The 12,752-nt window shown below is 41.9% G+C and overlaps 1 protein-coding gene across 7 annotated transcripts in view; it reads right to left on the reverse strand.

Annotated features, from left to right (window-relative positions):
* Positions 1-12,752, reverse strand: part of BBX (BBX high mobility group box domain containing) — a 216,066-nt gene that overhangs the window by 57,793 nt on the left and 145,521 nt on the right. For all 7 annotated transcript variants that reach the window (XM_030582309.1, XM_030582282.1, XM_030582307.1 and 4 more), the window contains 2 exons: positions 9,884-9,964; positions 1,079-1,159 (listed from right to left, as the gene is read on the reverse strand). In XM_030582309.1, coding sequence (XP_030438169.1) covers positions 1,079-1,159; positions 9,884-9,964 — 162 coding nt within the window. The remainder of the gene's footprint in view (positions 1-1,078; positions 1,160-9,883; positions 9,965-12,752) is intronic.

Genomic DNA, 12,752 nt, shown 5'->3' on the forward strand with positions numbered 1-12,752 from the left:
CCTGGATATTTATTTCAGATCCAAGTTTCTGATTGCCAGACTCAGTCTCCTCTTCTGCTTCAATTGTGCTACAACTCTGCATTCCTGTGGGAAAGCATATGGACTTTCCTATGACCCCATAGGATTTGATTCTTAAGAGGTGCCAGACCTTCACCTAGTGGTGATATGCAAACATCAGGCCTGATTCAACAGTGTTACTCCAGTGCCATGTTGGTGTAACTACAGTGAAGTCAGGCTCACTATTATTAAAGGGGTACAACATTAAGATGATGTACAGAATGCTGCCTAATAAGCAAAGGAAGTGGATAGTTCAACACATTTCTAGTGTTCATTAGCTTTTTTGGCTTGTTTTCAGAGCTGCAAAGGTCACATCCCCTTACAGATCACTAGCTCCTGCTGTGATCACTCTAGCATGCACCCTGCTGGCAATGTAGCACAAACACACTAATGAACCCTGCTCGAGCCTGGGGACTGCCTAAAGGCTAAGGCAAATCTCTTCTTTCCACTCATGCAAGTTCCTTTAAAATTTATCTTTCTAGTATCGTTATTTTCTAACCAAGAAGGCACAAAACATTACTGTTATGCAGTCAGGGGAAAAAAACCCACCACTCTACATGGGTCCAAATTCTAGAGTCCTTTCAATGGTTCCAAATTCTAGATTTCTCTTCGACAGAATGAAAAAACTCTAGAATTTGGACCCATGTAGAGTGGGTTTTTGTGACTACATACTTATCTGAATCAGGATCCTGGTATCCGCAGTGACCAATCATCTACACCTTCTCTTGCCATACCTGTTGTCCTGAACGGTGTTTTTGTCTGAGTTGTACTGTAAGTTCTCCAGGGCAGGAATCTGCTCCTGCTTTCCAAGGGTCCATTTACATTTACAACATAAATGAATTTAAAAAAGGTAAGCCGTAGGTATCCCAAATGACAGCATCATTATTTGAATTACCATTCAGGCAACCCTTTTTTCCTTGTTGCTAAAGCTAAGTTTGGTGCTAGACTAACTTGTGTAACCCATGCATTTTGGGAAAAATATGCACACACATTCACATCATGATGGTAACAGGAACCTTACCTCTGCCAGCTGGAAGAGTGCTGACTTCCCACAGTCTTTTACAGGCTCAGGACTCCCCAGCTGTGAAGTATTTGATGAGATCTACATTTTGAACAAACAAAAGAGAGAACATTTCAGGGTCACTGGGGAAAGAGGGGGTGGGGAGGAAAGGCTGATTGTCCTTCAGCTTCCCTTGGGATATTGCAGACAGTCAGTATAAACACAGGGCCCCAAGTTAGGAAAGCATCCCTGTTCAGGAAGCACTTAAGCATGTGCTGAAGTTCCATGAAAGTCAACAGGATATAAGCGTGTGTAAAAGTTTTTTCCTGAATCAGGACCTAAGTGAGTAACCACATTTTATATAGGATTTGTAACCTCCATAGATGACACATGCTGGCCATGCAGGTTTTTCTACATCACTTGTCTTAAGTGACCACAACCCGTCCCCCCATCTGCTACTTAGCAGATTTGAGTCTTTTACTAAAGTATAAAGTTCTACTGGAAACTTTGGGGAATCTTGATTGTTTGAGATGGGTGTAGCCTTCAATGTATTCCTTTAAAGCAGGGGTCAGCAATCTTTCAGAAGCAGTGTGCAAAGTCTTCATTTATTCACTCTAATTTAAGGTTTTGCGTGCCAGTAATACATTTTAATGTTTTCAGAAGGTCTCTTTCTCTAAGTCTATTGTTGTATGTAAAGTAAATAAGGTTTTTAAAATGTTTAAGAAGCTTCATTTAAAATTAAATTAAAATGCAGAGTTCCCCCGGATCGGTGGCCAGGACCAGGGCAGTGGGAGTGCCACTGAAAATCAGCTTGCGTATCGCCTTTGGCACGTGTGCCATAGGTTGCCTACCCCTGCTTTAAAGCTAAACAAAGGCTTTCAGTAAGTAAAGTTTTCTGGATCAATAAGATCTTATTTGCCCTTTTACGTAGACACTGCTATGCCTGCCTTAGCAGCTGCCTAGTGGGTCACTTCACAGAAGTGCCTTAATCAGCCTGTTGTTAGAGGTGGCACAGCAAAGAGAGCATTTTCACCTAATGGCAGTCACACTGCTCAGATAGCATCAGCGTAGCAGCTCATTGTGCTGTCCCAATCTTGGCTTTGTAGAATTAAATGGTATTGTTTGGAATGAGAGACTCCATCCCTTAACACTGGTTTTTCAGGGCACAGGTGTTCCTGAAACAGTTTCTTCATAACACACATTTATATTCACAGTCTTTTGGTATATACAAGGCCACTCTATTTTTTGTTTGCAGGTTTGTCCACCCCTGGATCTAAATGTGTTTTTATATCACATTTTTCCTTTGGAATATATTACTACACTTTGCACTTTCAAGGGGATACACTGGAATTAAACAAACACCACCCAATTTTATTGCCACTCACTCACCATACACCTATGTTTAAAATACACGGGAACATTATTTTAAATATTTATTAATAGTTATTACTTCTATTACAGTAGCTCCTGATGGTCCAGTCAAAATTGGGTCTCTGTTGTGCGAGGCATTATATAGCCTATATAGCCCGCCCCAAAGAGCTTCCAGTCTAAAACCTGATCCTCCAATGAGCTCCATAGAGGCAGACCTTTTAAGTACACAGAGCCCCATTATAGTCAACAAATGAGTACACTCAGTGATCCTCTGGCACAGATTGGCTTGCAGGATCCAGGCCTTAGTTTCTTTCATTTCTATTCTATAGTAACTTACATTATAAAAATATTAACCACAAGGCAAATCTCCTCAATTCAACATCAAAGCTACAGAGGGGTCTGGAAAAGTAACTCCATGTTGCTTAAACAGAACACAAGCTCACGCAGAGGTATGGTCTGATTTTTGACACCACACATGCAAACCAAACAGAGTGGAAATACATCATTAATTGTGATATGGACATTCACAACCAAATGATGGCAGAGCTGTTGTTACAGTTTTACAAGATGGAAGGAGAAGTCAACATATTGCCTTAGCATGAAATACACTCAATAGCTTTGAGAACAAACTGCAGGAAACACAGCACAGCAAGCTTAGAATTTACCACAGCGAAGATGTTTGCTGGGCTTGGGAGGTGACAGAAGGATCAAACAGCTCCCAGTAATGATTCCAAATTTTACTTTCTTCTCATTAAATGCAATCTTCTAGTTTTAACAGAATTATCAGTATCTATCCATTCACGTCAAGCGTGAATGGCTAGTTCTTATACACAGGGTTGGCCCACAAACACACTTATTTTTAGGATCATGTTACTATCTCTGAGCCCTTTACAATAATTGCCAATATTTTAGCTACTATTTATGGCATGGGCTGTATGTTATGCCATAGTATATACTTTTTGTTGCCTATGGAGTATAAGGCAACTCAGACATTTAGTAAAATTTTAAGGCTTTAACTAACACTAATACTATAAGCATATTTACATATTTTATATAACGATGAATCTATATAGGAAGATTATGGCTTTTCCCTAAACTTGGAGTTGGAAGAGAGGGGGAATAGTGAATCAGCCATTGTGTATACAAATATCACGCTGCTAGGTCAACCTCTAATTCACAGGTGTTTTGCCTCAAATTGCTAGATTTAAATATTTTGCACAAAACCCAAACAAAATGTAAAGAGTTGTCTCTAAGTCTATTGCGTGTGGGTCAGTGAAGCTACACAGGGGATGAATTCCTCCCCAAGCATTTGTGTGTCCTGACTGCAAGTAGAATGAGGGAATAGAAAGGGAAATTATACATTGCTGCAACAAGGGTACTAGCCTGCACTTGTTTTGATGTTAGTCTAGAGAAAAGCTTTAGTAGAGCAGCTAAAAGAAGGGCACTGATTTTTGAGGTGATTAGCCATCACCTCAAAAATTAGTGATTTTATTGCCATCATTTGTTGGAAACATTTTCATTGTTTAATCCAAGATGAGAATTAGTTAAGTAAACCCAAGGGGAGTTTGCAAGTCTTCACTACACAGTGTTCATCACTATCTGTTCTCATTTGCCAAACAGAGATTCAATAAGCCCCGAGAACAAGTGTTTCCACCTGCTCCTTTTTCCTCATATGGAAAGGAGAGGAGCAGCCAGCAGCACATGACCAGAGAACTCTCCAACAACCACCAGCAAGTGCACCTCAAACCATTATCTGCTGACCAACCTCTGGCCTGGATCATAACCTTCCATTGAAAACCCCACGGAGAGACAAAATTTAAGAATATAGTAACAGCCATACTGGGTCAGACCAAAGGTCCATCCAGCTCTGTATCCTGTCTACCGAGAGTGACCAATGCCAGGTGCCCCAGAGGGAATGAACAGAACAGGTAATGATCAAGTGATCTCTCTCCTGCCATCCATCTCCACCCTCTGACAAACAGAGGCTAGGGACACCATTCCTTACCCATCCTGGCTAATAGCCAATAATGAACTTAACCTCGATGAATTTATCTACACCTCTATACCCCAATATAATGCTGTCCTTGGGAGCCAAAAAATCTTACCGCGTTATAGGTGAAACTGTGTTATACCAAACTTGCTCTGATCCGTCAGAGTGTGCAGTCCTGCCCCCACCGGAGCGCTGCTTTACCGTGTTATATCCAAATTCATGTTACATCGGGTCGCGTTATGTCAGAGTAGAGGTATAGTTCTCTTTTAAACCCTGTTATATAGTCTTAGCCTTCACAATCTCCTCAGGCAAGGAGTTCCACAGGTTGACTGTGCGCTGTGTGAAGAACTTCCTTTTATTTGTTTTAAACCTGCAGCCCATTAATTTCATTTGGTGGCCCCTAGTTCTTATATTATGGGGACAAGTAAGTAACTTTTCCTTATTCATTTTCTCCACACCATCATGATTTTATATGCCTCTATCATATCCCTCCTTAGTCTTCTCTTTTCCAAGCTGAAAAGTCCTAGCCTCTAATCTCTCCTCATATGAGACCCATTCCAAACCCCTAATCATTTTAGTTGCCCTTCTCTGAACCTTTTCTAATGCCAGTATATCTTTTTTGAGAGGCGGAGACCATATCTATATGCAGTATTCATGTATTTATATAAGGACAATCAGACAATAAGTACCATGGATTTATATAAGGACAATAAGATATTCTCTGTCTTATCCTCTATCCCTTTTTAAATGATTCCTACCATCCTGTTTGCTTTTTTGACTTCTAGTGGTCAGAACCACTACACGGTGAGCAGGGGTCCTTAACTCAATGATATCATCAGATCTGTGGGACTTTCCCATGGATTTTTAAACATCTCTATGGCATCTGCATGCATATCCAAACATGCTGCACTACTCCTAGGGCTCTCATCCCCTGTTGTGGCCGGTCAAGAACAGGCAGGCCTGATTAGCCCTATTAGTTTTAATTGAAAAATATAGCACTTGGTGAAAACAAGAAGGTGAAAGGCATACTGGGACTCTCAGGAAGAAAGAATGCCATGGTATATAATGAGTTGTCTATGAGTGACAGGGGAATTCTATTCCTGGGGAAAAGGATGGCCATTATAAGTGACCCATCTACTCGATGGGATTACTCTTTTCACAAAGAGTCAGTCTTATCCACTCCTGCTGCGAAGGGAATAAAGAGAAAGGGAACATACGAGGAACACCCAGTCAGAACAAAACGCTATCTGGGATGGCTGCCAAGAATCCCCAGGCACACTGGCTCACAATGCATTTCACATCATTTCACAGGACTATTTCACTACTGGTTAAATATCTACTTTCACTCCTTTTTTTAGTGGCACTGTACATTGCTCATTGCAGTATGTTGCAAACTGCTTACCATAACTCAGCTTACTAATGTCAGCAACGCATTAATAGACCAGCCACAGGAAGAAGTGGCCGAGCAAGGAATGGGACTTTTGTCAAGTGTGACAAAGATGCCCTGTGTGAATGAAAGTCCTGTATTAGAAAAAAGCATAAGCAGAGCCAACAGCAGAAAGAAGGGCTTAAAGAGATACTATGGATTGCTGTGTGTTTCCCTCTGGAACAACCTAGATGAAGCCAGGCTGCATACCACCTCCCCAATGCTGTGCAGCAAGATGTTAGTCATTGCAGTTAGCATTGCAATGATGTTGACATGACACAGGCGAGTAACCCTTAGTGAACAAAGGTTCTTGGTGCTGAAGTGTTTTTATGGCCCTGGTCAGATTTCTCTCTCTCAGCTCCCTAATTTGAAATAAATTATTGTCCTAAACTTCAGAGGCAAGGCCAGCCTGGAACAGACATTCTTCTCTTTCAACATAAAATAAGTCCTAGCTACATGTAGCAGAGTAAGGGGAGGTTTTAACACTTCCAACAACAGAAAAAACAGATCCTATATTTAAAACTTCCCCCTTCCAAATTAACCAACAAACTGCACCTTAGAATGAATATTTTTAAAAGCTTATTTTGATTGTTGTTGTCCCGGACACCACAGGAAGAATGACAAGACATAAGGCATACGATTTAACTATGCTGCAACTTTATTAAGTAACACTACTGGGAACTATCCAGCAATCACTTGTCCAGCACAGATCATCCTTTGTAATCCATACTACTTGGTGGAGGGCTGTCATCAGCCCCCCCTCTGCTGCACCTTCAGAAGGGCTTGTCCCAGTAAGAGTTGAAATACAGTAGCAAAACCTGTCACCTTGCTCTCTGTTTCTATTCCATTAGGGAATCTTTGTTGGATGGTCTTTTGACAAGGCTAATTCATGATCTAGAGGATGGCGTGGACTGCACCCTCAGCAAGTTTTCAGATGATACTAAACTGGGAGCAGTGGTAGATACGCTAGACGATAGGGATAGCATACAGAGGGACCTAGACAAATTAGAGGATTGGACCAAAGGAAATCTAATGAGGTTCAACAAGGACAAGTGCAGAGTCCTGCACTTAGGACAGAAGAATCCCATGCACTGCTACAGACTAGAGACCGAGTGGCTAGGCAGCAGTTCTGCAGAAAAGGACCTAGGGGTTACAGTGACCGAGAAGCTGGATATGAGCCAACAGTGTGCCCTTGTTGCCAAGAAGCCTAACGGCATTCTGGGCTTTATAAGTAGGAGCACTGCCAGCAGATCGAGGGATGTGATCATTCCCCTCTATTCGGCATTGGTGAGGGCCCCACACTACAAGAAAGATGTGGAAAAACTGTAAAGCATCCAGCGAAGGGCAACAAAAATGATTAGGAGGCTGGAGCACATGACTTATGAGGAGAGGCTGAGGGAACTGGGATATTTAGTCTGGAGAAGAGAAGAATAAGGGGGGGATTTGATAACTGCTTTCAACTACGTGAAAGGAGGTTCCAAAGAGGATGGATCTAGACTGTTCTCAGTGGTACCAGATGAAAGAACAAGGAGTAATGGTCGCAAGTTGCAGTGGGGGAGGTTTAGGTTGGATATTAGGAAAAACTATTGCACTAGGAGGGTGGTGAAGCACTGGAATGGGTTACTAGGGAGGTGGTGGAATCTCCTTCCTTAGAGGTTTTTAAAGTCAGGCTTGACAAAGCCCTGGCTGGGATGACTTAGCTGGGGATTGGTCCTGCTTGAGCAGGGGTCTGGATTAGATGACCTCCTGATGTCCCTTCCAATCCTGATATTCTGAGTTCCCCTGACTTCTACTGTTTCACACAACATCTTCAGTATACTGAGTAAACTAGCTGGGCATACGTAGGTGCATCATTAAACCCACTTATGGTACCTTCCTACAGGAAAGCTAGGAAATATTAACACATTTTTACAGAGATTCTGTGGAATCCTAAAATCAGCGCTATAATCATCTATTAACTTCTTTAGGATGGTTTAATAATTTTGTTGGCAGGCGATCATATTCCGTTCAGTTCTACAGGTTGTTGTTAATAGAGTCATTTAGATAGCACACAAACAATGGTAGAGATTTTAATAGCTGATGAGGGGATTTAGCTACACAACTCAATTGTGATATTCACATTTATAGGAGTTGTGTATCCAAATCCTGGCGCTAGCTTCAAAAGTCTCACCCTATGGCTTATCCTATTAAATTCTATAGGCTTTTCCCATGGGGGTTGCCCAATCTGATTTATAACCATTCAAGAAAAACATTTAGTACATCTGGAAAGTCCTTCACTGCTACTGTACATTCATGCTATTGTGCGTCTTGTCAGGATACTGCTATTCAGACATTTTCTGGCCCCTTAATGGTTACCTGCAAATTATTGTTTTACACTTAGATCTTTTGTCAGTAATGATGTGTCCTGAATGCCTATCACAGCCAGGCAATACATAATTATCTTAAATCTTAACACAAAGGAAGACAGAAGGCTGGATTATGCCCAAGACCCTATGAGAACAAAGGGTGATGAGTAGGAAATACAGGGGTTCCTGGATCCCATAATGCACCCGTGCAGGGCCAGGCACAATCCCAGTTCTTATGCTCAAAGAACAGAGACTACGAACACCTAGCTCCATGAGCAATACTAGATCCCAAAGTAGACTGGAAGGAGGTAGGACCACATTATTAAATACATTCAACATATTCCTACAGCTGAGAGAACTCTGTTAAAATTTTCCGTGGGCCACCATAATGTACACATTCAAGTACAGGTAGCAGGGGAAAAAAAAAAAAAAAGCAGCTCTAGCCAGACATTGAAGGTATTTTTAGATATGCAGTCTATCATGCGTTATTTACTGATCCACTGTGGCATTATGTGGCCTTGTAACTCTTGAGATTTGTTTGTTCTGCATCTCTCTATTTCGAAGGTGTATGCTTCCCGCCTGCGGAGGTGGCTGTCATTCTGCAAGCTGCTACAGCTCCTTTCAAAGGAGGAGCATGTTGCCACTTTCGATCACCCTCTGTTTGTTGCTTCCCTTGATCTAAAATAAGAGGCCCTTTGGAATGAAAGTCTGTGGCTGTTCTTTGGTATGGAAAGACACAATATCCATGACTTCACTGCTTTTGTGTATGTGGGGCTCTGGCGTATTATGTACGGTGTGTTAGAATAGCAAACCTACCTCTCCCAGGATCACTCAAATCAGAAGGCTCAAATCAATTCTGTTATGCTGCTGGGAATTTACTGCTTGTTCCTTTCGCTGCTACTGATGTGACCACCTGGTGTAACCCACATGCTTTATACTGCAGCATTTGAATTTGTTTCTCTTGTGGAGGAGGATACATGAATCTTATCCAGATACTCTGGGTCTCTGCACAGATGCAGAGAACAGAGCAGGGCAACTCAGGTGGAAGGATCCAGGAACTTCCAGAATGGGGTGGAAGAGTTACCAGATATGCTCGGTAGCCATCCTGAGACTATAGGAACTTTTTTCATTGTGGTCACCGCACATGACAGGTCATACCCTTGTCAGCCTCTGAATGCTGAGCCAATCAGAGTGGAAAGGGTGGGGGAAGATTATAGAGGAGTTAAAAACAGCCCTGTAGACTCAGCAGCTAATGTGAGGGCTGAGTCCCTTTCCTTGTGCCATTTTGGACATGGGGTAGGGCTATTCTAGCTGTATTTACTAGGGAAGGCTAATGTTTGGTCCACTATGGTGTGTTTTCTGGGCCTAAACAGAGAGCTGGGAGGGGAGCATCTGTTATCCCTAGATGCTACAGAGCCTGTGGACCTACATTTAGCTATTACCTACCTGCTCTAATCTGGCATTCTGTCTCAGTTGGGGGGAGGGAGGGAGGGAGGGAGGGAGAGAGAGAGAAAATAGGGTAACACTTCAGCAAAGAGTAAAGCTGAGGTGCAGGAAGAAGGGAAGTGAACAGTTACACAGAATATTGCCTGTACAGCTCCATCCCGGCATTACGCTTGCAAAGGCTGGTCAGACATAATTGACAATATCCTTTCCTCTCTCCTACTTAAAAAAAAATAGTTAAGTTGTTATACCTCCGCAAATTGAAACAGTGCTGACTCCTCTGTTTGTTTTGCAGTTGCCGGGGCATCAGGTTGTGATGGGCTTGAAGAGAGCTGGAGGGAAAAACAATTATTTTGTATATAATCATCTCTAGCTTCAACATTCTACACTTCTTATACTGAAATGTATAAAGACCCCCGGTATCCAAGACCATGCAGATAACCGTACTGTAAAGAGTACTTGGCTTTCCCAAGGGGCTAATCAAAGGTAATCTGTGAGAAGTAATTACATCACTTTCACTATTAAAATCACCATGAGAATGAATACAACATAATAGATTTTTAAAGAGCTTTTACTGCTTCACCGAATAATCAAAATAAAAAAGTAATACCATCTCATGTTTCAGAGTTCAGTAAAAGGGGTATTTCACTGCAGTATGCTGGCATTTAAAAAGCACAATAAGCTACTTAGTTTGGAATGTGTGCGGATGCAGACATCATAACAGCTGCACCAAACCAAAGTGAGGCACTGGATAAATGCCAGAAGCCATAGACACTGTCCTTTGTAATCGGAATTTCAGATTAACATTGGGTTTGTACAGTGATTTATTTTCTACTGCCACAGATGCCTGCAATGTAACCAGAAATATGTTTTAATTTCCAAGGAAATTAAAACAGGCCAAAAATAGGCATCTGAGATGAAGCACAGCTTCCAACTTGCTCACCTTAAAAAGATGGACGTGCAGATATGGCTGTTGATTGCCACCCTACCCTGCCACTGGGTAAGGAAAAGCCAGTGGAATTTAGTGGGAGTCACAGGGCCTCAGCATTACCATAACTACAGCACCTAACAAAATGCTGCACAACGTCCCTCCTGCCCACGGCATGGCAGAATGAACAAATGCAATCATGCAATCAAATGCTGTGATTTCCCCTATATTACCAGGAAACTCCAAACAAAAGGCAATAAAAAAAAAGATTGAGTAGAGTGATTTTCACTGTTTTGTAGGAATTGTGCAAATGTTACTTTAGAAATATTGGATGATGAATATTTATTTATTATCCCTACCACCACTAACATGGACATTGGACTTTCAAGGTGGTGGTAAGTGATCTTATTACTGAGTTTCCCCTCCCTTCGAGAGTGAAGCCATTAGCTTTTAAAAATTCAATATCAGACATTTTATTCTGGCTGTTATTTTTCCCGACATATTAACGATCTGTCTGTTCATGTATTTCAGGAGTTTTGAGATCTTAGCTTGAAACTTTGGGTTTTGTGGGTTGAAGTTAAGATATGGGCATTCATTTATTTTGGGGGTGCACAATGCCCCCTACAGTTCTCAAGATTTCCACAGCTCACATATTTACATTTATGTGTGATTTCATTATTTACAATCATTTTAACAAATCAGAAAAACATTGCATAAACTCAAATGAGCCTTGGATGTTCAGTGAGGGCTGAGGTTCTTTGGGAACTGTGTACTGTTCATAAAATCCATTTGCAGCATATAGCATCTACTGCAGATGTTCCAGTATATGCCATACATACCAAACAATAGCAGCTCCAGAACTTTTGAACAGTTTGGTTCAACCGAATACTCAGCCTAATAGCCTTGTATTGGTAGCTCACATTTCCTGCTGTTTTACATTTTTTTAAAATAACAGATAATCTCCAGGCATGCAAAAAAGATACATTTTAAAAATAGTGCTTAACAGAATATCGAAATTGAAATGAGAAGAAAATTTCACCCCGCAACAAATCAATGAATGTACAAATACTTTGGTGCTGGGCTAGGATATATGCCAAGTTTAAGCCCAAACAGGAACTTTGTTACCAAACTACAATATCCTGAAAATTGGGAGTTTCTAACAAACTCCAGGTGATCATTAACCTGAGACTCTTCCTGGCTGTTAGCAATAGAGAGTCCACTTTATTGACAGACATTCAAAGGACTTAAACATGTTCAAGAAGTCAAGTGAAGTCACCCTCTGGTGTCAAATTGCCATATGTGAAGCCAAAAGGAAGTGCTGGTGGTATGTAATGAAAGGAGGCAGGGAAAGGGATATATAGTACAAAGTCTGCCTTCTAGGACAGCTGAGAATTCTGGACTTAATCCACACAAGACTTACTCTGTCTTCAGTGGGACTACTCACAAGTCTACAGTGACTGAGGCATACAAGACTTTGCTGGAATGGGCCCGGAGCGTTTGGTCAGCTCTGTGGCTATAGAATAAAGAAAGACTGTGGAGCATCCACAGGCTGTCAGAAGCAATACAATCACTTTGGACTAAGGCCTGGTCTACACTACGCGTTTAAACCGATTTTAGCAGCGTTAAACCGATTTAACGCAGCACCCGTCCACACTACGAGGCCCTCTATATCGATATAAAGAGCGCATTAAATCGGTTTTTGTACTCCTCCCCGACGAGAGGAGTAGCGCTAAAATCGGTATTATCATATCAGATTAGGGTTAGTGTGGCCGCAAATTGACAGTATTGGCCTCCGGGCGGTATCCCACAGTGCACCACTGTGACCGCTCTGAACAGCAATCTGAACTCGGATGCAGTGGCCATGTAAACAGGAAAAGCCCCACGAACTTTTGAATTACATTTCCTGTTTGCCCAGTGTGGGGCTCTTATCAGCACGGGTGGCGATGCAGTCCCAAATCCAAAAAGAGCTCCAGCATGGACCGTACGGGAGATACTGGATCTGATCGCTGTATGGGGAGACAAATCTGTTCTATCAGAGCTCCGTTACAGAAGACGAAATGCCAAAGCGTTTGAAAAAAATCTCCAGGCTACACAGTGCTGCGTGACAAGTGTAACGGAAAGCCAAAGACTCAAATGGACGCTCATGAGAACTCCAGCTATCCCACAGTCCACAGCAGTCTCCGAAAAGTATT

This window comes from Gopherus evgoodei, chromosome 1, assembly GCF_007399415.2.
Source record: "Gopherus evgoodei ecotype Sinaloan lineage chromosome 1, rGopEvg1_v1.p, whole genome shotgun sequence".
NCBI lineage: Eukaryota > Metazoa > Chordata > Testudines > Testudinidae > Gopherus > Gopherus evgoodei.